This window comes from Taeniopygia guttata, chromosome 1 (genome assembly GCF_048771995.1).
Source record: "Taeniopygia guttata chromosome 1, bTaeGut7.mat, whole genome shotgun sequence".
In the NCBI taxonomy this organism is placed as follows: Eukaryota; Metazoa; Chordata; class Aves; order Passeriformes; family Estrildidae; genus Taeniopygia; species Taeniopygia guttata.
In genome coordinates this window covers 109,107,726-109,134,892 of record NC_133024.1, presented here as the reverse complement: position 1 = coordinate 109,134,892, position 27,167 = coordinate 109,107,726, and the positions used below count along the sequence as shown (strand labels likewise).

The window sequence follows — 27,167 nt, the reverse complement described above, 5'->3', positions numbered from 1 at the left end:
CAGAGAGCTTCATCTCTGCTGTGGACACCAAGAGGCAAAGCACCCAGCTGCGAAGGACCAGGAAGTGGGGGCACCAGATTTGCCCCTGGTTCAAGGTCACAGTTTACAGCAAAATCCACAGGGCATTTTTGGCTTTCATTAGGTGAGGATACAGCCCTGGGCTGTCTCATTCCACCAGCTGAATTGTATCATTCTGCAATTTTGGTATCTGCCAGTAAGGAACCAATATTGCCTTGAGGCCAGGTCCTCGTGCAGCTGCCCATGTGTGGGAATGTCCTTGTGGCTCTGCTCCCACCTCCTCCAGGAGTTCCTCACAGGGACCTGTGTGTGTAAAACTGGACACCAGCATGGATTTCAGTGCAATTAGTGCTAAGAAAGGACTAATTTCTGGCTCTGTCCAGTAGGTGGGAGATTTGACTGGGACAGTGGTGAAGTCAGGATTTCATTGAATTGGCCAAAATGACCAAATGTCTGAAGAGCTACCTGCAAAGGGGTATTAAAATGCACAGGCTGTGCAGCTGGGGGCGCAGTCTGAGCGTCTGACCATTCCACTGGAATGACTTTTGTCCTAATAATAACTTAAATGGTTTCCTAAACATTAACTTGAACTTGCTCAAGGGAACGGCCTTTCTTTCCTTATAATAATTTCACATGAAGTACCGCATGAACATTGGAGGGTAACTGGAGTTAATGTCAATTATGAATCACCAATTTCCTGCTCTAAATAGCATTTCTTCTCAGAAACTTCCCATATGATGAGTTGCCCTGCAGATTTAACCCAAACTGGCTAGCTGAATTTCATTTAGTGCCTCCTTTTAAAACATGAGGTAGCCACTCAAACCTGAGTCATAGACAAAAGATTTCACTTTAATTTTTCATAGTACACAGCATATAAAAATGTCTTCTCCACTTTGCTCATTGCATTTTTACTGCAAGAAAATAATATTGTGTGGGTATTGGCAGGAGACTGCAATAAAATAAGGTTGCTATTGTTAGTAGCTGGCTGTATCTTGCCAGGTCAGTTTTACAGCTCTAAGCAAATTTTTCGGTAGTTTTCAGTCATTATGGAAATATTGTTCAAACCACAATCATAACTTGATGTTATCCTGAAAAAGGCAATGATGCTTTTCTCAATGGAGAGGAGATATTCCTGCTACCTTAGAGTTTTCTCCATCTTGTGCAAAGCATCCTCAGAATGAAGCTGCATTTTGACACTCAGTGACATGCAATACTCAAGGGAGCCCTCAGGATCTGACCCTTGCTGGGGGAAGCTACTTCAAACCACATTTAGAATCCTTAACCCTCAGTTTGTATTCATGCAAAACTTCCAGCTGTGCCATTGGGTGCTGTTTAGGACTTTCTGACAAATTCAGACCTCTTGGGAAACACTGAGGACAGGAATCAGCAGAAATGTTATTGTTTGTGGTTTGGGACAGTGGGGTAGAGAGATCACTGTTGATGCCCAAGGTGCACCACACATCACCAATGTGGGGACCTGGAAATACAAACACTGGAGAAATTGCCACATGCAAGCTTCCATTCTTTGGTACTCAGATAAACATCTGACATGTCACAGTTTTCACAGAGAGATTCTTTCTCTCTCTATCGGGTGGAAGCCATGTGCTGCAAATTGCTCCCTGCATATCAGGTGTCATTATCCCACAGTGTTTGATGCAAAACTTTCCCTGCAGCCTTGGAAAAAGGTGTGATATTTGACACTGACCTATGTGCAACTGCAGATGTTTAGCTGGTAGGTTAAGCATCTACTGCACGTGCTTATAAGATAATTAGAAACAACCTTGAAGGTGGAATTCATCTGCCCTAACCAAGGTGTTCAGCAGCTGGATGACTAAATCAAGCTGACTCTTGGCTCCTTTTGTTATTAATAGAGATAAACAGATACTGCCAAAAGGGAGTTCCACCTCCCATCAGGAGCAAAATGAGCAGCCCTTCAGGCAGTACCTGTTTGTGGTTTCCACTGACAGAGAGAGGAGCCCAGCTGAGACTGAGACAGCTGCCTTCAGGAAGGGTGGGTAAAACTCACAATTGTCTGCAGAACAGTTGATCCATGCTGTTAAAATTCAGGGAAACACAGCAGCTTTTCTCTTTCTCCATTAGGCATAAAATAGTGACAAAGGACATCAGAGAGGTGCAGACAGTTGCTCCAAAGGGGATGGGGACAAGGATCACAATGACAACAGTCTCTTCTAGGGAAGAGGCACTCCATCTTTCAGCAGCCTGAAGGTAGAACAGATATTTTTACTCTGTTATTTATTTACAAGTTTCTTGTAGAATTGAGTTGCTTTTTGTCTCTCGGCCCTGATGTTAGTGTCTCCCTGCAGTTTTTCATCCAACTGCTCAAATTAAATCAATTTTAACAGCAAGGCTGAGATCTTACAGAGAAAAATAAGTTTCTGGACAATTTCCTGGACATGTGAAGAGGTGTGATGCTTGGGCATGGAATGTTGCATCCTATTGTTCTCCTGCAGAGGGAAACCAAAGCCCTCACAACTTGCAGCCTGGGGAGGCAAGAAGCCACAGGATGTGTTTGCTATTCAGTGAGGGTGTGCTGCCCCTTGCTCAGCCAGCAGTCTTGTAGTGGCTTTAACAGCAGTTGAAAAAATTGTGGGAGTGAGCAAAGGGCAAAGAGTTTAAATCCACATTATCAAAAGATGTGAAGATCAAGGAGCTGATGGTTATGTAGGGGAAAATCTGAGTGGGTAACCATGAGGTAAATAGAGAAAAAATACCTAGGAATCCAGGCTTCTTCACTTGTCCTGTGCAAACTGTCCATCAGGGCTCCTGGTGAGTGACTGGCTGTGACTTTGTGTGCCTGAACCACTCATGAAAATCTTCCTGTGCCACAGCATTGCCCACCTTTCCACCAGCCATGGCCACGATGTTCATCCAGGATCTCCCCTTGGCACATTTCAGTGTCAGGCTCCTCGGCTTGTCATTTTTAAGCACTGATAGCCCACAGCAATTTGTGCCTTGTGGGCAGCACACTTCTGAGGAGGTGACCCTACCTGGCCAACTGCTTCTTCCTGCTGAAGGAGCCAGGGGAACACCAACTTCTGGTCCTCCTGCAGCTGCATTTTCAAGTCAGCCGAAAGGCTAAGTATTGTCCACAGCCAATATGTCTTTCTGTCTTAAAATTAATAAGCATTTAATTTAGACCTAATTTTCACAGACTTCTCCATAGCATCCTTATCCCCAGATGACAAGAGTCTTGCTGTAATAACAGTATTTGTGTAAATTACTGAATAAATATTTCCATTTACTGTTTCTTAACAGCACACATTCATTAATACATATAAACATTGAAAGAAGAGACACATTTAGTTTACAGAAGATTATGTGTGTTTAGGTATTTAAATATCCTTGCATAACAAATCTGAGATAAAGCACCATGGGGAGAAAGATGAAAAGCTTTCAGTGTCTAAACAGATTTCTGTGCCACCTGCTTCTTCATTGATGTATGTGGTTATGTAGTTTTATTTTTTGGGAATATTATTTGCCTAATATTTATTTTTATTATTAAAATTATAGAAAAATATTCCTCTAAGAATTCTGAGTACCTCTTACGTATGCAAAGTATAAATTCATTCTATAAGTATTACATTTTTTGTTGCTGCAGACTGCCATTACAATGCTTTCAATTCCTCCTACATTCACAACTATGAGAGGAATACTGATGGCCTATCCCCAGATATAAACCCTCCTTCATCAATTCAATAATAGAACAAAGCATGGCCTTTCCCTGAACGGCATTCCTGTGCATCCCACTCCCTCCAACTGCTTCCACCAAAGGGGTGCAATGGTTTTGCCTGGGTGTGAGTCTGTATCTACATTTAAAGGTTGTCCTTGTGTTTGTACTGCTTTCCTGGCCTTTGCAGACACAACCAGCACAGATACCAAGCAATGACTGTTCTAACAGAACGTTTGATGATTTTATGGTCTGTTACCTGCTGTCTCAGAATGTCAAAATTGCCTGAGGATGACTACAAAGTGGCAGCGCTGGGAAACGAAAATGAAATACTGAGTTTTCTGCACAAGTCTGAATGCATTTCACAACTCATGCACGATGGAGAGGTGGAATCCTGCTCCTTTGAAGAAGGAGCATGGGGTTGATGGTGCCAACAGGGCAAACATTTGGGTCCCATTGAACTGCAGCTGATGGTAGTCCAATGCTTTTCTGAGGACAAACATGTGTCTGGCAGGTCATACAGTGGTGGTGGAATCAAGAATAGAGTTGTAGGTCTCCAACGCACTTTATGGGGACTGAGGGAGTTAAACTAGGGAGTCTGGTACATCTCCATGAAATAGTGGGTCCCCATCTCTTCAAAAGTACATCCCGAGACTACAAGGAAGGGATTTATCTCACTTGATTCTCTATTTTAAAAAAACATGCATATATTTAGTGCAACTCAGTCAACAGAATATCTATGGTTGTTTACACAGAGAAAAACTGATGCTGATGTCAATCTGAATTGGGCCTGGACTGGAAGCAATTTGGAATGGAAACTCTACATTTGCTTCTGGAAGAGCCTAAATTTAGTTTTCAGGCCAATACTTCTAAGTGAGATAAGCCTTTTTGAAAGGAACTCAGATCAGAACTGATGGGAGCAGAATACCTTAAATCTTCTGGAAATATTATCTTATATCTGGGGTCATCTCAGATGTCTCGTGGTCTTTGAAAACTGAGCTCTGAGCTCCTGTTCTTTCTGCTTTTATTTGCTTCTTCAAAATGTCTGGTTTTATGGGTGGGATTAAGGCACGGTGTTTGAGAGAGGCTAAAGATTTATGAGCAGCTATGAAAAAGTTATGGACCACAGTGTTCTTGAGTTGGGGGAAGGCTACAGTAAATGTTTCTACTTTTGAGCTTGTGATCATGTGCAAGTTCATTCAGAAGGCCACAAATGAGAGTGTCAGTTTATAAGTCACCAGGCTGTGCAGTCAATTAATTGCTGATTAACTTCCACTGGCTGCCAAACAGAGTCTGGAAGCTGAAGATAAAAAAATTGGAAGTCACTTTTGCTGGTCTTTGTGTACTAAGGATTTGTGTTGTGGTAGCAAACTGCTGAGCACTACATCTCAAAAGTAGAAGGAGTTTGAGGAGTAATTGATAATTGTTTAATATTCTCAGCACCCAACAGAAAAAAAATACAGATATTTTCATCTGCAGATGAGACAAAGATAAGAAGCCTAAGTGTTGCCAGTAAAAAAACCCTAAAGTGCCATTTTTAGTGAGGACCATGAGTAGGATATCCACTGTCTCCTGGAGGATTTCATGCAGAAGCCACTTTGTCTTGCACGTGGGAGGTTCTTAGTGAGAGTAACCAGGGTATTTAAATCACTTTCTTGCCAGTGGAAAAGGACAGAAAACACAGCAATACAGTGACCAATACCCTTCATTTTAAAGGAGGGTGCTGGCTAATTAACAAAGGTTTCTGTGTAGAGTGTAGTTTCTCTGTTTAAATTGAGAGCTGTGCCAGAGCAGCAGTCTCAGTCTGTGGTTACAGTGAGGGGAAGGTGCTGCTGAGCTTTGCCACCACCCACCCTGGGTGACCTCAGTGGCATTTGTGAGGGAACGGAGAACTGGGACACATTTGGTCAGGGAGAGAAACACAAGGTTGACTCAAGAGGCAAAACAATGTAAACACTGAATATGAAGGGGAAAATGTGCAGCAAACCTGACATCTTAAGAATTCTGGTTCTAAGTGGGTTGTTTGTTTATCCCACTGGTCAAACCTGGCTGTGCAGCAAAGCAAGCCAAAGAAAGCCTCCTTTATTGTTTCCATGATGCTTACTCATCTAAAAGCCATTCCCCTTTTAGATTATTCTATTTTTAAGGCATAATTCCCATCTGTTCTTTGATCTTATACCACGTAAGACATTTAGCTAATAACATCATCCATCAAATACCAACTTGCCTTTAGAGTTCAAACACAATTGACACAGAACCTGTCCATCTGCTAGCCAGTGCCTCTGAACAGATCCAGCTTGTGAATGGCCAGCTATGTTGCCTATTTTTTGATTAACCAGCTTAGGTCTGTGCTTCACACAATCCTGCAGGATGACTAGGGGGCACTCCACAGGAAAGTGAAACACCCTCCTCTGCAGAGAAGAGGGTTTGGTGCATCCAGAGCTGTGAATGCTTGTTCGAAATGGGGTTTGCCAGTGGATGGAACCTGCCTTCAGCCTCTCAGGGCATTTTTTTTTTTTTTTTTTTTGGTATAGACCCATAATATTTTATGAAATATTTTAAAGAATAATTTCTTTCAAACTTGGCCTTCTTCAGAGAAAGGTGTGTAAAGTAGAAAGACAATATTTTCTTCTCTGAGCAAAGTTCTGATTTTATTTGACAGAAACTTCAGGTTGTCGGAAGCAGGGGAATCTCAGATTTGCAGAGAGGTATTTATACAGAAAATGCTTGCCTGCTTACCCAACTGGAGAGCCAGAGAATGCCAGATGATTTAGTCGACCAATTGTAGTGAAGTGGCATATCTTGAATTAACACTATCTGAGATCAATCACAGTTAAAAAAAGCCTAAAAAAAACTGGTCAGGAGAAAAAAAAAAAAAAAGAGAGAGATTAATGAGTAATCCAGGGAGCAGATAGTTTTTCCTATGGATATTTTCCAAGTGCAAACAGTTATCAAATTCTTTAAATCATTACTGTCAGATTCTTCACTTAGCTCCATTACCTTGTTTCTCAGTGGTTTGCTTTATCTTGCACATGGTCCATTTGTTTAGGAAGGAATTTGATTCAGGATTTATATTCCACTGGTTTACACATGCCACAGCGTCCTTATCTCCAGATCTGAAACAATAACAGCAATTAAAAAAGCGCCTACATTTCCTTCTATTTCTTGGCTTGCCAATAATAAGAAGTCCCTGGAGAAGGGAGCTTGGCTGGTGGTGTTTTTGATTTCTCAGATAACAAGAGCTTCACATTTCTGTGGAATTCCCATTTGCCAGTGAGCTGCTGCTGCTGCTGCCCTGATTGATATATGACTGCAATGGCACTTTTCCATTTGACATTCCCCCTCTCTCCCTCTCTCCCTCTCTCTCTTAAACAACAGCCCTTACTTTTGTGTGTTGCAAATATAAAAGGCAAGCCATGTGACAGAGGGACAGAGGAACAAAAGCATTTGGAAGTAACAGGACTTCTTTTAGCTCCCCAAAGAGTTTGAGGGAAGGAAGGAGTGGTGCATTTTCCAAAGGTAAGCATGCAAATAAGAGATTCCTACAGATTGTGAGTATTACATGGACTTAAACTGTGTGCTTTATCTGACAAAGACATGTTCTCCTTGTACCGTTTTTTTTTTTTTTTAATTAAACCGTGTTTAAATGGAATCAACACAGCTCTAGTCCTCGTGTCTCCTTATTCTTGTGTCCTTATCTCCTGTCTGGAGGCTGCCTGTATGTGGTCAAATAGGTGGTCCGGTGTGTTTCTGAGCAACTTGGTTTAACACCTATTCTTGTGAGCGTGCTGTGCTCCGGTCTGCAGCTCGGTGCTGGTCACAGCTGGTGTCTCCGGAGTGAGGGGACATGCTGGGCTCTGCCCTGAATTCACCGAGCGCTGCTATCGCCAGCACCCCCTTTGTCCCGCTACAATGGGGCTCTACCAGCACGGCCAAGCCTGCTACTTTAAAGTCGGACTGTTTACTTCTATCACCACTTACGCCTCCTGTTCTCTTGCCAGTCATCCGCTGGAGCGCTCAGAATAATTTGAAACAACAGGCAATATTTATTTCTAGCTCTGCGCCTCACGCTTCGCGGGAGCGCTGGTAATTCGCGCATTATTATTTATCCAAACTTCCGCAAGGCTTTCCAATGGACCGGACAGCTCTGGTGGTGGATTAGGACAGATTTAGCAGGCGCTGTTTATTGGCTGAGGGCGGTGAGGAAAGCCCCGGTGCTCGGCTTTGCGGTGTGCCCGGGTATATTTGGGAGGCGGCCGGCGGGACCCGGAGCGCGGCGTGGCTGACACGGGAGGATGCTGCGCGACCCCAGCTCGCCCGCTGAAGCAGAGAGGGAGGCTCTCCTCCGCTCCCGGCAGAGCATTTCCCTGTGTGGCAGCGCCAGAGGCACGGGCATGGCTGTTCTCTGCTCCTCTGGGACAAAAGGAGCGTTTCGCCGCCGTGAGCCCGGTGACCGAGTGGCAGCGTAGTGAACCGGGGGCTCGGGAGCCGCCCCGGGCAGAGCGCGGCTGAGGAGCAGCCCCGGCTCCCTCCTGGCGTCCAGGTGAGTGAACTCATCCTGCAAAAGTTCAGCTGAGCGGGTCCAGCAGCAAAGAACGGAGTAACAAAGCCCAGTCTCAGCACTGAGTTAGTTACTGCTGCAGGGTCACACACAGCGTGTGCTGGGGGGGCGATTTTCTCGTGACAAATCTGGATTTGCAGGATGAGGTGTGTGTGTGCCTGTCTGTGTGTGCACTGACTCTCGTGGGACTGCCAGGCAGATTTCTTATCCTACCCGGCAAGTTCATTGAAATTTCTCTCATAGCCTCCCTATAACACAACTTACTTGTTTCTGCTGGGAGGAGACAGCAACTCCTTAAAGTTTCTGCAGCTCTTTAGAGATGAAACATATATTTCCTATATTCTGCATGGTACTTACAGCTCCTAAACCTCTATAACCGTGGCTGAGAGGAAGGAACTCTGCCTGTTGAAAAAGGACTGGCAAAAGGTTTTTTTAAAACCAGTAATAGGACAAGCTCACTTGAAGGCAAATGATCATTTAAAACCAACAGTGGGGGCAAACTCACTTGAAATCAGTGCTTTATTGCAAAGTTATTTTCTAATAGAAGCAATCCTGCTGCCTGGTGTGGCAATAACTGTGGCTGTAATTTATCCCTCCTTGAAAGAATATATACACATTTTAGGACCTGCACCTATTATTTTTTCCCCCCTTCCTTTTGAATTTCTAATAATACTCACTTTTGCTCTTGCTGTGGGACCTTACTCATATTTGTGAGTAGTTATACATATGAATGGACATAAATAGAACTATTTGGTGAGTAACTACTTATCAGCTTGAATCAGGGATTCCCAATGTGGCTTATATATACACTGATATGCTCTTACTGCTAATGAAATCTTATTTTGTATTATAAAACAATGCTGTAAGATATTCCAGTTAAAAACAATTGTGGAAGGAGTAGGTATTTCAAGTTTACAAAGTAAAATGCAATTTAATTTAGGGACAAGTTATAATTCAGGGCGTCTGATGATTAGTTACAGCCTCATTTCTCTAACTGAAGGTGCCCATGTCGGTTTCCTGGGTTTGTGCAGTGCCTGGTTTGGATCAGATTAATGTGTGCTGATGACTGGCCTTTGCAGAGCAGGATATTTGTTATGGACAGTCTTGGGTAAAGTTTGCAGCAGCAGCACCCCAGGTAGCTCCTTAGGCATGATGGCTGATTTCCACAAAAGCCATCTTCCCCACTGGAACCATCCCTCACTCACCTTGGAGGCTTGTGGTAGCATCTGCGTGTTCTTGCCTCCTTGCTTGGCCAGGACTGCAGTCTCTCTTGCCCAGGTGGGAGGGAAATAAACCACCTACTTGGGAGCTCACACTGATGCCTGCTGTGACTCATCTGTCAGGGAATCCTCCCTTGGATGGCTTCATTTCCTATTTCTCCTGGGGCTGACTTTGCTCCCTTCCTGGCTTGTCAGCGCTCAGATGCACTAGGAAGTGCTTAAGGTTGTCCTTGAACTTGGAGAGAATTGACTATCTATGGTGAAATCTTTCATGAAACCACTGAAACATTAATTTTTGCAGCTTGTCTGGTGGATTATTTGTCTAACTGAAAGAAAATGAAATCCTCTCTTTCCCCCTCCCCACCTCCCAAGCACTATTTTAATTACAATTATAAATATTTGATAGTTGTATTATAAGTATTCCAAATTTCTCTGTCTCATACTCCTTCTGAGTATGAGGAGAGACTTGTCCTTGTGAGTTTTATGAAGGTTTTGCTACATGAGACTGTTGCCCCCTGTTATTTGAGCAATCCACCTCTGGAAGAGGCCACATCAAAGAAGGACACAAAGTCCCTGTGGCAGCAGCTACGGGGTAACTTGCTGGGTCAAAGGATTTTTCCCTAACCCCATCCACTGAGCTCTCAGAGTCCTGAGGGTTTACAACCCTTCCAAAACCCCTTCAGAAATGAAGCCCCTGTGACTGTAACCCCCTCCATACACAACAGGTCCTTCTGCTGAGCCCAGCTAAACTTTTGCCCTCTGTGATATCTTGTTCCCCCGGATCATTGTCGCTTGTGTAAACACGTGTTTCTTTTCATCAGTGTTAAGTGTTCTGCCTCTCAGCTCCCCTGCCCTTCTCTATGTCCTGCTGTCTCAGGATGGGGTGAATAGCCATGTCCAGATCACCCTTTTTTTCTGCTGCCTGACTTCACACTTGACAGTCCATTTGCTGAAACTCAACTCAGTGGCAGAAGAAAGGTTTAGTTGGGTCGGGCTAGCTCAGGTGTCACAGCCAAGAGCACCCCACTTTGACCATGCTTCTGTCCATGCATATAAAGAGATGTGGCAGTCTCTGCTGGCTGTGATCAGCTGTTATTTCCTTTTTATATGTGTCAGTGTGGAACATATTAAAATTTCTCAGTAGTGGTATGTTAGGAATCCCTCTGATGCCCCACCTCTAACTTAGCAGAACAATAAAAGCAAGGTTGTAGTAAGCCTTTGAGCAGCTGGTCGTCTATATATTCCTCCTTTTCTCACATAATCTAATTCAAACTATTATCTGGATAGCAGTGGCACTGCCACTTCCAGACACCATCAGTCCTTGTCCTGTTTGCTGGAATTTCATTGTGTGGTATGGAGATCCTTTCTACTACAGCAAGTGTAGCCTCTCTTCTGATGTGAGAGTAGGGGGCTGCTGGTGCCATGGAGACACTGGTCCCAGGAATTCCTCCTCCTCATTGCTATTTTTCAGCTTCTCTTTGTTATTTTTCTAGTTGCATCAATCATTTTTACGGCTCATGCTTGTCACATTTTCATGCTTGTTATTAGTGAGCTGCAGACTGTGTTGGGCTGAGGCAGCACAGGTTACATTGCCCTTTAAGACATGTGGGTTGAGGATCTGAGTTAATGCCTCAGCTCTGGTTTGGCAAAGGTTAAGCATACCATGGCAGTGACAATCACATTGCTGTCATAGCAGCACGGCTCAAAGGGAGTGGGACCTAGGGGAACGCTGCTCCCCTTGTTAGAAGACATAGAATTGTTACCATGAGCCAAATATTTAGGTTCCCTAATTATCAGAGGATGAGGTATATGGATGGTGGTCTGAATTTTGCCTGTGTATAAAAGAGGAAAGGATTTTGCCCCCGGGGTCAGAAGAGAGGGAACATCCCCTTCAATCATGTGCTGTCTCGGGCATGCATGACACTCTCTGCTGGTCCCAGTGGCAGGGGTGTGTTTGCTTAGTGTTAAAGAATAAAAAGACCATTCCTACTCCTGCATCTATTGATAACTACAGGCCTTTGAGTTTGCTGGAAAATATGTAAAAGACAAAGAACAAAAACTGCCCACCTGCTTGTAACTCACTCCAACAGGTAGAGGGCACATGTCTGAATGCCCTAGACCTCTCAGCAACTTGTAATTTGGCCAAGAGTAATTTTGCCTCATGTTGGGTCATAAGACTGAAGTAGAGGTAATTACTGAAGCAAATCCTATAGCTAATGCTTGGCTGGGAACACTTGCACTGTAGCCAGCAGCCACCCTTGTTGGTTTGCCTCCTGAGAGGGATGGGCAGCCCTAGACTGCTCAGTCTGCACCTGGTGCTTCACCAGGGAGTAATCCCATCCAGCACCCTCTGGATGGACGACCAAGTGGAAAATTGTATTCCTCTGCTGTCTGAGACTCGAGACCATGACTACTCTGCTATTCAGTGAGACACAAGAATAAAGAAAGAATCCAAGGCTGGCATCACCTCACCATTAAAAGGCTCTGCTCCCTCATTAGAGAGATATCCCATGCATGCCCCTAATCAATCTATTTAAAGCTTCCTGGAAGCAGGAAAAGGAAAGAATAAAAATACAAGCACTCTTTTGTCCCCCAGTAGTTATTCTTTGTGAGTGCATTAAACCCTTTTCTCCGTGTTGGCCTGTGCCTGTCTGCTGGCCGGGCGCCAGCCCGCAGTACCCACTGGAGTTTGTTATTTCAACCACTGAGCAGGAAGGCACCTCCTGCTCCCCCTCTCCCAGTACCTGAAGGGCTGGAAATATTCTTGGGAGCTTCAAAAGCAGAGGGAAGTTCAGACAGCTCAAGTGCCATTCAGCTGGATTTGTTCCACCTCATGCACCGGGTCCCCACAGTGGGAACAATTTTAGGGCCAGGGAACCATTCCCATGTATGATCATCCCACATATGCTGAGGCTCCCAGGGTGCTTCCATTGTGTTTGCTGCAATTGTCATGTTGCTTCTTATGCTTCACATGCTGTGGTCTTCCTATTTTTTTTTTCTTTTTTCAGTCTGCTTACAATCACAGATATTAATCTCCTGAAATAATAAAATATTTAAGGAAGTCTTACAGTAAAAAATGGTTTCCAGGAGTTTCTCTCATCACAGCTTTAGTAGGACCAGAAGATGGACTTCTCTAACATGGAAAACTAGATAAAGAGGCTTAAATTTCCTTCTTTTGAGCCTGTTTTCCTTCTTGCTGCCTTTTCCCTTCTCCACCCCTCTTGCCCACCAGCTGCTGCCAGCTCTGGCCAGGAGTGTGTGTTGTTTATGTACCCTCCATGCAGGCACACACTGCCCTGCTGTGTGATGGGTGGATGAAGCTCCTGGACCATGGATGGAGACATTCCCCTTGGCACGGAAGGGGACAAGCTCCAGCACAGCTGGATGTCAGTCAGGCAAAACCTCTTAAGTACAACAAGACCTTGGGGGAACATTCACTTATTTAGAGCTGTAAGGATCTCACTCAAAATACTTGGTTTGGTATTTGCCTTGCCTCAAGATGGGAAGAAACCTGTTCAAATATTGTGTGGAGGCTTTCTCAGACAGCTGGGGCTGCCTGTGTCTACCTCCCACTGCCTGGTTGCCGTGTGGCCACTCAGTGGCTCTGTTGGGTGTTTTGACAGGCAGCTGCAGAGTCAAGTGAGGATTTTTGATAGCATGCACAGGAGACCAGCTCCTTCACTTCTGCCACAGAAATAACCACAGTAAAATACCTAGATAAGATGATTGCATTTACTTACAGAGCTAAAAGATGTGCTGGAACTGACAAAGACTCTGTGGTGGTTCTACAGAAAGCAGGCTCAGACACAGCCTCTCATCTGGGGTTGCCTCTCCTACTCCATTCTTTGGAACGGCTCAGATTGTCACTGGTGAGATTCGGTCCCACAGTGCTTCCCAAGCTGTTCCCAGACATGGTGTGGATGGCAGCATGGGCTGGAAGCCACCTGTGTGCTGTGGGTGCTGAAGGATCTTTGGGACCAGACCATGCTGCCTTTGTTATGGCAGTGGAGAATTTAACCCAGCAGAGCAAACCCTTGTGGAGCCTGCCTGAGTAATCTGCCCATTATCATTGTTTCCACTCCAATCCCTCCTTGGAGAGTGAAGCTCCCAAATCCTTATCTTCCTGGAAAATCTAAACTTCTCTAAATTTGATAAAGTTCTTGAGGAATCCATTTTCATCTCATGAAGAACTTTGTGGTGCTTTTTTTGTCAGAACAACAGCAGTGAATTGATACACACGCACGTATATATACACATACGTGGCTAGTGACACTTTTTTGGGTCTGGAGTTTGGAAAAACTGAGTACTCTCGCAACTCTTCTGTTTACATAACAAATTTGGATTGAGGGAACCACATGGTAGGATCCAAGTAATTGTGTTTACTAAATATGCACAGCATGCAAGGCCAGGCTTAAGTTATATACACACAACGCTGCTTCAATGGGATTTTGGCAGCCTCCAAAACCCAAAAAGCATTGAGTGATTTAAATGGCACCTTCATCTTCAAGCAGGAGTCTCAAATATGCCCAGCAAAATGAAGGCCAAGCTGAACATAAATGCCTGCTTAATATGGGGGGCTCAGAGAACAGCTAACTAGAAGTACACCATAAATAAACTTTTCCACTGCTCCCTTCCCACCTCCCAGGGTAAAAGCTGTGCAGATCCAATAGACCTTGGGAGAATTGCTCAGCTCTTTATTTTTTCCAAGGTACATAGCAAAAAGGGAATTTCTGTTTACGTTCTCACAAAGTGACTGACTAAATAATTCCAGATGATGGAATGTTCTTCTGTCCTTAAAGCAAAACAAAACCTTAGCCTTCACCACTCTCCAAATGATATTAAAACTATGATAAGAAATCTTTATTATTCAGAAAGCAGTTAATAAAAATGTGGATTTGGAAAAATAATCCTAACTTTGCATTTATGCCCACATGCAATACAGTCTTAGACTGTGTGTTAATAGGGTTTTCTTTGGGATGTCTTCTATTTTTCCCTGAAGTTTTTAGGTTAACAGCTGTAGCAGTTTTAGGTAACAGCTGTAACAAGCTTTAGTAAGTTATGTCTCTATGAAATCCTGAAAACTAGGTATATGGAAAGGAAATTAACCATTGCTACAAAATGTACTCCCCATATCTCCATGAATTCTGATAAAAAAGTGAAATAGTGATTTTCATCCACTCTTAGGCCATATAGTGTTGTCATTTTGTAGCAAATTTTCAGCCAGAGGATATAAAGTCACATTTGCATCTTTTTCTTTACAGGATGATGTAAAGAGGGAAGGTTTAGGCTTCCTTTTTGTTAACTTAGCAGATGAGCTGTCTACTACAGTTTTTGCATGAGAAGAAAGTGAGGAAAACCAGCTGAAACAGAATAAAAGAAATTCTCTGTGAAATTGTTGATTTTAATAAAAAAGTGTGTTTTCCAAATGAAACAAAATGTCATTGTAATGATGATTTATGAGCACAATTGTACTTGCTTCTGTTTTTTGGACAGAAGTATAGACTGGAAACTACTTATGCCAATCCTGATAGCATGTGCTATCTAGGATTTTATACTTCCAGACAGAATTTCAAAAGGAATGCAATTTTCAACTTAAAGAAAAAAAAAAAAAGGTGCTAAGTTCATGTGAAATGCCATTGCACAATATCAGCTGGAAATGGAAAATATCATGTCAACATACCTCATCATGGTGATGTACCTAAGTGAAAATATTTTGATTCTTTTTACAGAATCAAAAATCTACACCCTAACTTCCATGTTATATATAGCATATGTGCTTAAAAAATGTATGTGCATGCTTCCCATAGGTATGTCAGGAGATATACACCTACACATTTTATCAGTATGACTATAAACAAGTGTAATCACTTATTTCACAAGAGATGGATCGTACTTACAGTGGTTTTGTCTCTTTTTTCTTATAAATATGTGATACTTTTTACTTCTTTCCAAGTATTGTTACCAGAACCTGCTACATTTCTTTGTTAGTGAAATATCAGGGCAATTTTAAAAGGTTGTGGAAGTGTTAATACTTTTTGTACTGTGCTTATCCTGAAGAAGGTACAGCCATGTTCCTTTTCTCACACTTTTCCCTGTGTCTTTCCAGCTTTCTCAGAGCGTTTTCATGAGGCAGACTCTGTGTCATCCAATTATTTCCTGAAGAAAACTAGGGAGATAAGCCTTTGAAAACTGAGCCAGGACTTCAGATTTCTCTCACTGTATTAAATCATACTGATCAAAACCATGGAAAGATATAGAAGCACGGAATTAACAGTGGGACAGAGAGAATGGGAAATGGGGATCCCTGGGTGTAGTATCACATGAAATGAGACCGTCTAATATCAAGTAAATTTATTTGGACAGAGAGGGAATTACTGGGTGTGTAATAATGATTAACTATGTTGGAGGGAGACCTTGCCAAGCAGCATGTTTTGGTCAGCCTCTTTATAAAAAAGAATAGGAATGTAGGTAAAAGGTTAAACATGGAGGGAAAAAAAAAAATAGTGCATCCCTCCTCCTGTTAGCTAATCCTTGGGCATCATCTGCATGAACTGGAGTAGCACAGTTCACTTCGGGGAGGGAGCCTGTCCCAGCTCCCATGACCAAGAGATTTCTCTCCTATGCTGCTGAAATGCTTGGAGGGCTATTTATTGACATGAACGAGGCTGTGCATAATTCTAGCTGAGATCCTAAGTGTTTAGTGTTGTTTGTTTAAGTTCTTTATGCTGCAAAGCCACAGTATGTTTTTAATGCCCCATTTGTTGAGGAAAATATACAAGGTCATGGGGGAAAAAAAAAAAATATTGTCATTTAAATCCACAGTCACATAATTTTTCTTTCCTCCATAAGCACATGGATAATAGCCTGAAACAACAAAAACAAAAATCTCTAATACACAGAGTATCTTTGTCTCTCTAACACACAGAGCATCCCTAATAACATTTCTTCCCAGCGTGAGACTTTGGATGTCACATCAGCGCCATCCCAGCTTGGATGAACCCTGGAACTGTTTGTCACTGCTAGGCACTCCTCTCACAGAAGTGCTGGAGGAGGCTGAAAAAGCAATATACAAATCATCAAGCACTCTGGTGGGGAAGCAGTTTGGGAGATGAGTATCACTCAGTTTAGAGGATTGCCAGCAAACCAGAAAACAATTTTGAAAGAGGTTTGTAGAAGGCAGTAAAGGCACACATCAGCTCTTTAAATACTCAAGAGGCTCTGCCAGAGCATTTCTTTGTGAGTAGGGAGCTGTTTTATCTTAAGTTTCTTCAGAAAGTCTTTGCACTTTTAACTGTACTGATGAGTATCCTTTGACTATCCTTCATCGGGCTGTGTTTAGATGCATAATTCACAGTTCTTTCAAGTTATATCTGTTTGTAGTAAAAGTGAAATTAATCACCCAGTTGGGACTACAGGCTTTGTGAGAAGGATCAAGGGACTGTGAAGAAGCAGCTGATGGAGATATTCTCCTTCCCCTGCATGCACAAAGCTCTGGGCAGTGTTTCAGGGGCTGTCCTGTACCTGTTTCCTGGAGAATCTCCTGATCTCCAACATGAAACAGAAATCCAGATGCCTGGGTAGACAGCCATATGTCTCCACCTGAACATATTTCTTCCCAATTGATAGCTGGGATAGTACTTGGATATTACAGAATAATACATTTATTTTTCAGATGCTGCTCTTTAAATAGCTGGGAGGAGACTGACAGCCAGAAAGTGCTGCCTGACAAGTAAGCAAACACAGCCTGGATGTGTGTGCATGGGAATTTGGTGCTCAGGGCAGGACAGTTCAGCCAGAGGCCTGGGTGGTTCCTCATGCAGTGCAGGTCGGGGCTCAGCAATTCCTGGGAGACCACTTTGCTCATGCCTTGGCTCAGACCTCCAGCATCCCTCCACCCTGGGGGTGTCCCTTGTCCCTGCAGCTGCAGGACAAGGCCAGGCAGCCTCCAGAGCCACAGCTGAACCTGCCTCCAGCCTCTCCATGTGCTGCCTGGGCCAGACATTCCCATCTGTAATGTGGAAGGCAGGCAAGCTTTGCCCCTCCTTGACACTCTTGAGTGGGTACACAGTCCTTCCGATTTGCAGGAATTTCTGATGAATTTCATCACTAAGTGGAAAAGAATGGCCTTGCACCACCTGAGATGTTGAAAGTTAAAAGTCATTTGATCTCCCTGAAATGATAGAACAATGTTTAACATAACAAGGCCTTGACATCTCCTTCCTTAAGGCCATATTCCCTACCTGCTGTGGGAATGATGCTCACTCTGAGCAGGTATTTTGGCTAGCAAAGGTCCTGAGTACCTTAACACTATTTATGCCTATTTTCTCTAGAGGTCTTTCTACTCAGGATTGTGATTTATGTTGTTTTTATTCCAGCTGTGCAGGAGATTCTTTGATGGATTACAATCTCATCAGACTCCGATTTGAGAAGAAGAATGACAGCTCAGACACTTAAACCAGACTTTTCACCATCCTGGAAAGGAACTGGCTTGCAGAATTTGGAGGGTTTTTGATGCTCTACCTCCCTCTGCTGTTACCAGCGAGAAGTTCCTCGACAATGGGAAATCATGTACTGGCGGCTTCGATTTCCATGCTCTCACTGCTGGTGATGATGGGAGACACGGACAGTAAAACAGAGGGCTCCTTCCTGATGGACTCCGACGCCAGCCGCTGTATGAGGCACCACTACGTCGACTCCATCAGCCACCCCCTCTACAAGTGCAGCTCCAAGGTAAGGCTCCCCCCACCTCCTCACTGCTTCGAGGGAAGAGTTGGTAAAATGAGCCATTCTGGGTGATTTTCTCGGTGTGAATTCCTATTCCTATTCCTATTCCTATTCCTATTCCTATTCCTATTCCTATTCCTATTCCTATTCCTATTCCTATTCCTGTTCCTGTTCCCGTTCCCGTTCCCGTTCCCGTTCCCGTTCCCGTTCCCGTTCCCATTCCCATTCCCATTCCCATTCCCATTCCCATTCCCATTCCTATTCCCATTCCCATTCCCGTTCCCGTTCCCATTCCCATTCCCATTCCCATTCCCATTCCCATTCCTATTCCTATCCCTGTTCCTAGTCCCATTCCTATCCAGAATCTAGCAGCAGAGGCATGCAGATGTGAAGGTATCCTGTATGTACATAAGAACTGGGACTGGAGATAAAGGTTCTTTTCTCTCTTTTCACCTTTTCTAAAGGAGAAATTCACAGTGATGGTCAGGCTTACATGCAGTAAATGACAGGGTTGAAAGGAGCACATTTGGGATCTCAGCTGATGGCCCCAAAGAAATGAGCTAGTTTGGAAATTTAGATCACCCCAGTCACCCCATCTTTCAAATCCTTCAAATGAATGTTTAATCTGGAGCAAGTTCATAGCTAGTATAGGTGAAGTACTGAGAAAATGAACCAAACTGTAAAATGGTAATTAAAAAAAGGTTATGAAGAATATATCTTATTTTCTTCCTGCCCACCCCCTTTTCAAAGCCTTTTTTTACATGCAGAATGACACTTGGATGGTTACTCCAGGGCTTAGGAGCAGACAGAAATATAAGATAGACTTTCATTTGGGATTTCAAGCCTGAAAAGTTTTGTGTCAAAGTAGTTTAGCAGTCTGTGCATGTAGCCTACAGCCATTTATTTCATTATGTGGAAAAAAAGAATTGGGAGAAACAATGGGAAAAATCCTTGCTAATCCCTTTTGTCTTGTCCTAATTTGTTCTGTGTGAGTTAACACAGCCTGTACATTCAGATGACTGGGCCATTCCTCTGTTCCATGGGAAGGGGTTTTGCCTCAGGCCTCACATCCCAGGATTAAGGAAGGGGAAGCACTGCCAGCTCCAGTGCTTTTGCCAGGCCTGTGTTGGGATGGGAGGCTGGTGTGAGACAGGGTTCATCACAAGAGGGGAGCCTGCCTGGTGGCAAACGCCAGCAGTAGGGAGAATTCCCAAGGAGAGAGGATCCAGAGTTGGGATGAATGCAGTGCTGGCTGCAGAAACCCCAGATGCCTTTGTCTGCAGGAGTCCCTTTGCTTCCCACAACCAGTGCAGGGGTGAGGGAACACCACAGGGAGCTGCAGATCACAGAAGCCAAAATAGAGCATCGAGAGAAATGCCCGCAGTAAATAAGATCTGCTGGGTGCTCTGTGCACCAGGACAGCTGCTGCCCTGGCCAAAACTCTGCAGCCAGGCTCATCCTGTGCCTGCTCAGCAGAGAGTGCCCCAAAATTTGGCACAGGGAGCCTGCTCTGCTCTGGGCTGCCTTACACTGTCCCCTCAGCAGTGCTGTCTGCTGGTTTTGCATAACTATGCCTGATTCACAGCAGTGGGAGCCCAGAGACTTTTGCCTTACTTCTTCTGAATCCAAACAGTAAAACCATCCATTATTTGAGATTCAGAAGAGGTCTTTTGATTTGCTTTTAGGCTAGACTAGAACTCCTTACCATCTGGGAGACACATGGCATTAACACAGAGAAGTGCAGAGGTGCATCCCTTGGTGCAATATTGATTTTAGTGCAGTTCTCTTCAGCAAGAGGGAAAAGTGACAAAGTGTAGGTGTGAGGGTGGTTTTCATTTAGAGGTATCTGTGTGCCACCAGTCCTGCCCTCTGCACTTTTCTGATCACCTCTTACACCGAGAGAAAGGAAAGAAGGAAGGAAGGAAGGAAGGAAGGAAGGAAGGAAGGAAGGAAGGAAGGAAGGAAGGAAGGAAGGAAGGAAGGAAGGAAGGAAGGAAGGAAGGAAGGAAGGAAGGAAGGAAGGAAGGAAGGAAGGAAGGAAGGAAGGAAGGAAGGAAGGAAGGAAGGAAGGAAGGAAGGAAGGAAGGAAGGAAGGAAGGAAGGAAGGAAGGAAGGAAGGAAGGAAGGAAGGAAGGAAGGAAGGAAGGAAGGAAGGAAGGAAGGAAGGAAGGAAGGAAGGAAGGAAGGAAGGAAGGAAGGAAGGAAGGAAAAGAACCCATTGACAATTCACTTTTTTTTAGTTCCCCAATGACAGAGAAAAGCAAAAAACAATCAAGCCTTTAGGAGTGGGGCTGATGGAAGCGAGAACACAGAAAACATTGTAATGAAAACCATATCATTTTAAAACTGAACTTTGAGGGAAAAAAGTTGTTGACATAAACATTAGCAATTCTGGCTGCAAAAGTCAGTGATTCTTTTCAAATCAAGCCTTTAATGGAAAGCATGTTTGAAAATATTATCACATATTCTGGCTTCCCAAAGTCCACAACAATTTTGAGAACACTTCTATAACAATACTGTGAATTTTATGGACTTTCTCATGAAGTAGAAAATGAAAGCAGTTTCCATACAAAGTGAAATAATTTCCTAGAAAGCTCTCTTAAGTCAAGCTTTTTAATGTTGTTTGGATTTTTGGTTTTGGGGCTTTTTTGGTGGTTGTTTTTTTGGGGTTTTTTTGGTTTTTTGTTTTGTTTTGTTTTGTTTAAGTTCTTAGGTATCTGAATCATTCTGGTAGACATATGGCTTCTGTTCTGGATCTAGCAGCATAAAAAACACAGAGGAATATTAGACATGCTAATTAAAACTAGATGCAATGTCTGTTTATATATATACATTGTGATAAAATGTAACCAAGACAAAAAAAGAAAAGTTCAGTGGGATTAGCTGTGGGAGTTGTGGTACTTTCTGTTTCCACCAAGTTTCCATTGTGGAAACTTGGAATGACAGTGTCAAGCAGAGACTTTGCCCTTTTTTGGGGTGATAGACTGAGATATCCTTTCTCACTCCATATGTTTTCCCTTTAGGTGCAGCATAGAGTTACAAAAGTCAAAAGTGGCTTCAGAAATTGCAAGACATATTATGTTTGCTGTCTGTCCTGGTTGAAAAAGGATTGTGTCCACTATGGTTCTCTTTTGAGTCTGCCAATTGGACCCACATGGGAAGTAGTTTTGTTAAACATCCAGCCAATATAATTTAATCATTAAAATCCCTTTTGCTCATGGCCTCAGGCAGGCAATGAAAAGAGTTTTCCAACTCCTTTGGAAACATAGTCTATTATAGTAACAAAAGGTACAAAAAAGACACAAAAGGGGGATGGGAGAAGGCCATTTGTTCCAGAAAAACTGCTTTCCTTTGTCTTCAAGGAAATGTTTGTGACAACTCATGAGGTATTACCTGTCCTGACTATATTTGATTTACCCTGACCTCTGTCATGGAGACCCAGTGGTCTCCATCAATGTGCTGGGTTCCCTCACTGCTCCCAGAGCCTCCTAAATTCCAGTTTTGGCTGTCACAAGTGCTTTGTCCAGATGTGCCAGAAGTGTGCTACCACTGACAGCCTCACACTAAAGAATCCGGCCCAGGGAGGCACAGAGCAGATGAAAAAAGATTTAGCAGATGTTTGAAGACATTTACTCCTGAGGTAGCTCAGGAGATTTTCTGTAATGCCTGCTTGCAGCCAGGCCATGGGAACTGTGTGAAAATCTGTTCTCAGGCATCTCAGCCCATCTGCTTTTGGGCTTCAGCTTGTTGCTGAAGGTGCAGAAAAGAGGACTACAAACACTGTCAATAACACACCAGTTCACAGCTTCTGGATTTCCAGAATAGAGCTCAAATGATCAGAGTCAAATATTGCCTGAGATTCAGGTTGCTCTCTTTTGTACCTATGAGACCATTGACTTTAAATAATAATGATAATGATAACAATAATGAGAATGATGATGATGATGATGATGATAATGATGATGATAATGATAATAATATTCTTCCCTAGCTGCTCATAGACCCACGTGGTTCCCTTGTTTTAGGACACTGTGTTTCTGGATCCAGCCTTGCAAGGTGACATGCACAAATTCACATGTGCAGGGGCCAAGGGGAGCCAAGAGATGTCAGGTTATAAAATACCCACATGTTTTTACTATATTTACACACCCACTCTATCACTATGCAATGCATCATAGCATTACTAATTATTTAGGTGATAATCTCTATTGCACTATAGTACACGAAGCAATAAGCAGCTGGTGCAATTGATTAAAAGGCAAAGCAAAGCTTTCAAAGTACATGCTATTTCCAGCTCATTTCCACACCTGCCAAAATCCACTGGTGCTGTTCTGGATTTATGAAGAGGAAGGTAAATTTTGGTTAGGACTTTAGGTAGTCCAGAAGGTTAGAAAGCTATGAAAATGGGAAATTTGCTTTTTTTTTTTTAGTTCAACTTGATAACCTTGGGTTTGTGCCATTGGTAAGAGTTTACACTGTCATTCAAAAGCAAGGAATAAAACCACCACTGTGTGATTCTACATTATATAAATACTTGATCTTATGAAAAACTAAGTAGCCAGCAAAATTGCAGATTAAAATTAGATCCTCCATATATTAAAAAAAAGTTTTTAAAGACAAGGCTTAGAAATTATAAATTGTAAATTATAAATTATAAATTATAAATACAGTAGCACTTTGAATAAATATTTGCTGAGTTTGCATTAGAAGACAGCTGTTTTTATTGAGACAGAGATATTGGCACATCAGATAATTCTACCCTATAATTACTCTGGACAACTCTTCTCTAGTCCTGCCAGTTTCTTGAGGGCATATTTTACTTTTATTGGCATTTTTTAAAGTACCTGCAGATACAGGAGCTGACCTGACTGATTTTTCCAGTTCCTGAAGCATCTACCTCCAGAAGTCAGCCCCACCATACAGCAGAGTGTGCTGTCATATTTGGTCTGAAATCATAGAAAAGATTGCTTGGAAGGGACTCTAGGGACACTCTGAACCTCCCAAAAATCAATTTCTGACTGTTGTACATCCCCCTGCATCATTCCTGAGGAGATTTCAAGTCTGTTGTCTCTGAAGCCTTCAAACAGTTGTCAGGTGCTGTTGGATTGCTCTTCACCCCCAGATTTTATTGATGATCTCCAAGGTCTGTTCCAACCTGGTTAATTGTGTGATTCAGTGATCCATTTGGGAGCAGCACAGAGTGCACAGCCTGGTGAATTGCTAAAGCAGGGGACCTAACAAGGGCTGTCAAGATGCTGGGAAGGAAATGACTGGTTCAAATGTCCCAGTCTGCTCCTTTCCTTTGCAATACAGGCAGGATTAGGAACCTGCAGAGCTGGTATCTAATTAAATACCTTCACCAGCTGCCTGCTGGGGAAGTGAGGTTTGTTTAGCAAGGGAAAAAAGTGGATCTTTATCTGTGAGTAATGGGGTGACAGCACTGCAGTGATTGTCCCTTTCATGTTCTCTATACACTAAAGACGCTGCTATTAAGGAGCTTAGTGTGGCTGATGGGTCTAAACCTCAGGTGTGACTCAACAGTACACTGAAATTTCTCTCCCACCATATTAGTACAAACAGCTGAAGTTAATTTATGTATGAATATGCAGTACCACAGGAAGGAGACTGTAAATTTATACTACAAATCTTAAAGGATGACAGATTTGTCAGTAAGCAACAAAAGCCCATCTCTAACTAAGAAGCAAGATGGTACCAAGCACAGATCATCAGCTCATGAAGACATCTTCTTCGTGACCTGTGTTAACTGGAAGAGTGGTTGTTAATATATTAATACATGAATACATTTTCAAGCACAACATTTAGCATGCAAGTACTCTTGCAAGAGTAATTTTTAAGCACTGTACAATGGATGATCAGAAACTTTCCTATGGACACAGACAGTGCTGGAATTTTCTACTTGATTTCAGGAATATTCTCTTTCTCTTTTATCTCACCTTTCCTTACAACTCTGACTAAAGAGAAAATTAAACATTTGATGTATCTGCTTGCATAACTTAGAGATTTGCAGCCAGTTGAGCTTGTATAATGAAAGAAGCCCAAAAAGTTTTAACACTGTAAAGTATTTATTGTCACATTTGTAGTTGTTCTTTCATATTTTCTGGTAAAAAACATGAGATATGTGTAGCATGGTTAAAATGTAATGTTCTCTCTTGGTTATAAGAAAGACTTACAATTGTTTTACTGCCTACTTTAGATGATATAATAAGCTGACACTGAAGTTTGTGTTGCTTAGGCAAAATTATCTGACATGGATTTAATATTTCCGTCCCCATGAAAGAATAGGAGTCTGTTCAAACTTGTACAACACCCGTTATCAAGGTGGTAACAGCCATTTCTAACACATCATTTGCTGAGCTTTAGAGGGTCCTTTCCAAGATTTATGTAGTGCTTAATGCTGCATCTCCTCTGCTCAAGGGGTTGTCGGGGAGTAGGTGACTGCTCATGGACTCTGCTTCCTTGGTGCCTCCTGCTGTGCAAGTTACCTTGTTCTGGCCACAGCTCACATTTGAACTTAGAAGAAGAAATCTGGAGCTGCTCTGTTTTTTGAAAATCTCACTAGGGAATCTTCATGGCAACCAGCTCAACTTCTTTCACATTTTCACTGCTTTATGCTATGCAGTGCATTTTATATAAATACAACTGATGCAATGATACATAGATACACATATAATTGCAAATACATGTTCAAGGTGATCTTTATCAAAGGAATGAGCTAGAAACATGTCACCCTGATTCTTGAGTTTTTCTGAAGCCTTCTGAGTTTACATTCTATTGGGAAACTTTCCCACACAGTTTCTGTAAATAACGTGTTGTTTTGCATTCCTTCATGGGGGTAGAGAGACTTGATGTACTAGTGGTTTGTCCAATGTCTTTGGAGAGGTGGCCCATTCACTCTCCAATCCACTGTCACCTTTGAAAAAGTATAAAAGTTAGAGTCAGAAAATAAACTCTCTCTTTTACCTTGCAAGGTGGCAGGTGGCTCGCGTTGTGCTTTCTCGTGTCCTATAGCGACAGAAACATACTTCTTTAAAGCAATAAATGGAACATCTTTGTATTTCAACTTTACATGTTCATATATGTAAACTCAAGGCATGAGAACCAGTTGGTGTGTATACTCAGAACACTGGTAAATACCCAACCAAACAATCAGCCTGGCTGGTGATTTAAGGGCTTGACAGCCACGGATCTGGAGTCAGCAAGTCACAGGTGCAGTCATGGTGTCCGGAAAGCAGGGCTGGCTCTGACCATTTGGAGCCCTAAGGTCAGCCCAGGTCCTGCAGTCCTTGTTGGTGACAGTGCCAGGAATTTCAGGAGGAGCTTTGCTTCTCCTGCCCACATTATCTCCTTCACTCTCTCAGACACAGCCCAAGGGCAAAGCACACTTTTTGGGCTGGGATGCAGTGCCAAAACCCCAGCTGGGCTGGATGGAGGCTCCCACTGCTGGTGTCAGCTGTGTGCTGGGGACATGTCGGAATCTGTGGGTATTGGTGATTCCGAGATTGTAGAAAGTCTCTGTCTTTCTGCCCCGTTGCCAAAGAAGAAGCCATAATTTGTCTGTGCTGTTTTCAAGGTTGTTTATTCTGTTTATCTCTAACATGTTCTGCTGTCCTGCCGCAGGTCTGTCCTGCAGGGCAGCGTGTGGGGCTCTGCCCCTCAGTGGGATGTTACAAACATTATATACCAGAAACTACGTGTACTATATTTACAATAATGTGCCAATATCTATCATCTACGTTGAACAGTGTGTCCCCAGCCTAAACCAATAGAAAAATGCCAACACTACAGTGAAACATGGAGGGCATGAAGAAGGAGGAAAAGGACAAGACACACCCAATTCGTCCATCTTGTCCCCTCTGAACCCCTAATCTAGAAACCTAAAATTTTACTTTTGCACCCGTGCCACACTTAATTATTACTCTTATCAAACACTCAAAGCTTGTAATTCATCCTGTAAGATTGAAAACTCTTTTCCATGGACAGAGATCACAGCCAGTGTCTCTGGGGGCTCTGTACAGGGGGGTTCCTGACCCCTGCCAGGGTCCCAGACCTGCCAGGGCAGCCAGAGGGAAGCCCTGGATTCCCACAGGGACACGTTTCCTAACCCTGTGCTTTCCTTGGCAGATGGTGCTGCTGGCTCGCTGCGAAGGCCGCTGCAGCCAGACCTCGCGCTCGGAGCCGATGGTTTCCTTCAGCACGGTCCTGAAGCAGCCCTTCCGCTCCACCTGCCACTGCTGCCGGCCCCAGACCTCCAAGCTGAAGGCCATGAGGCTGCGCTGCTCGGGGGGCATGCGGCTCACGGCCACCTACCGCTACATCCTCTCCTGCCACTGCGAGGAGTGCAACTCCTAGGGACCAGGGGCACGGCAGGCGGGGACAGGGGGTGCTGCTGTGGGGGAAGAGCCCCAAGAAACAATCCAAGGTCAGGCCGGTGCTCCCAGCACAGGATTGCAGCGAGGACAGGACTAACCAGGCTGGATTGAGTCTGAGAGCAGAAGTACAAAATACCCTGAGTTGCTGGATGGTGCTGGTATCGCAGTGTGGGCTGTGACAAAGGCAAAAGCATGAGGACTATTTTTTAAGAAGCCTTTCTTTTTTTCTGAAAGGATATTTTTGAGAGTTTCTTCTTTTCCAGACTCAGCTCTGACTACAGAGAGGTGCTTTTACTTTAGGCCATGGGCAGCAGGGGAACAGAGAAGAAGGTCAGCCAGATGACAGCACTGCAGTCTGGAAACTGACATTTGGACAGAGGATGGGCACCAGTTCCCACAGACAACCTCTTAACCTATCAATTTATTCTCAGTTTTCTAGTTATACTGGCCTTCCAAACAATCTGTGCTGTTGGCAAGGGTCATCTGTTACTGAACTAGTGGCCAAATGCTGGATAACTTTAACTGTGGTTTAGCAGAAATTACAAATAAACCATTGAAAAAGTGAA

At 43.4% G+C, this 27,167-nt stretch overlaps 1 protein-coding gene and 1 long non-coding RNA gene across 9 annotated transcripts in view; one reads left to right on the top strand and one right to left on the bottom strand.

Moving 5' to 3' along the window:
- LOC115496952 (uncharacterized) overlaps nucleotides 1-9,832 on the bottom strand; it is a 14,605-nt gene extending 4,773 nt beyond the window's left edge. For 3 of the 5 annotated variants that reach the window (XR_012058111.1, XR_004369011.3, XR_004369010.3), the window contains exons 1-3: nucleotides 6,707-7,035; nucleotides 6,446-6,560; nucleotides 2,045-2,238 (exon numbers count right to left, since the gene is read on the bottom strand). This is a non-coding gene — a long non-coding RNA (uncharacterized lncRNA). Of the gene's footprint in view, nucleotides 1-1,962; nucleotides 2,239-6,445; nucleotides 6,561-6,706; nucleotides 7,036-9,472 lie in introns of those variants that run through there. The other 2 variants (XR_012058108.1, XR_012058112.1) reach the window with 2 other exon arrangements.
- Nucleotides 7,046-27,167, top strand: NDP (norrin cystine knot growth factor NDP). 4 transcript variants are annotated; one of them, XM_012569466.5, is made up of 4 exons: nucleotides 7,046-7,225; nucleotides 17,160-17,216; nucleotides 17,863-18,217; nucleotides 26,354-27,167. In XM_012569466.5, exons 3-4 carry the CDS (start codon nucleotides 17,999-18,001, stop codon nucleotides 26,579-26,581), a joined length of 447 nt encoding a protein of 148 aa, XP_012424920.4. In that variant the 5' UTR covers nucleotides 7,046-7,225; nucleotides 17,160-17,216; nucleotides 17,863-17,998; the 3' UTR covers nucleotides 26,582-27,167. The 4 variants fall into 4 exon arrangements, with proteins under 4 accessions (XP_012424920.4, XP_030138919.4, XP_002191137.4 ...); XM_002191101.6 differs by lacking the exon at nucleotides 7,046-7,225 and adding an exon at nucleotides 7,586-8,249; XM_030283059.4 differs by lacking the exon at nucleotides 17,160-17,216.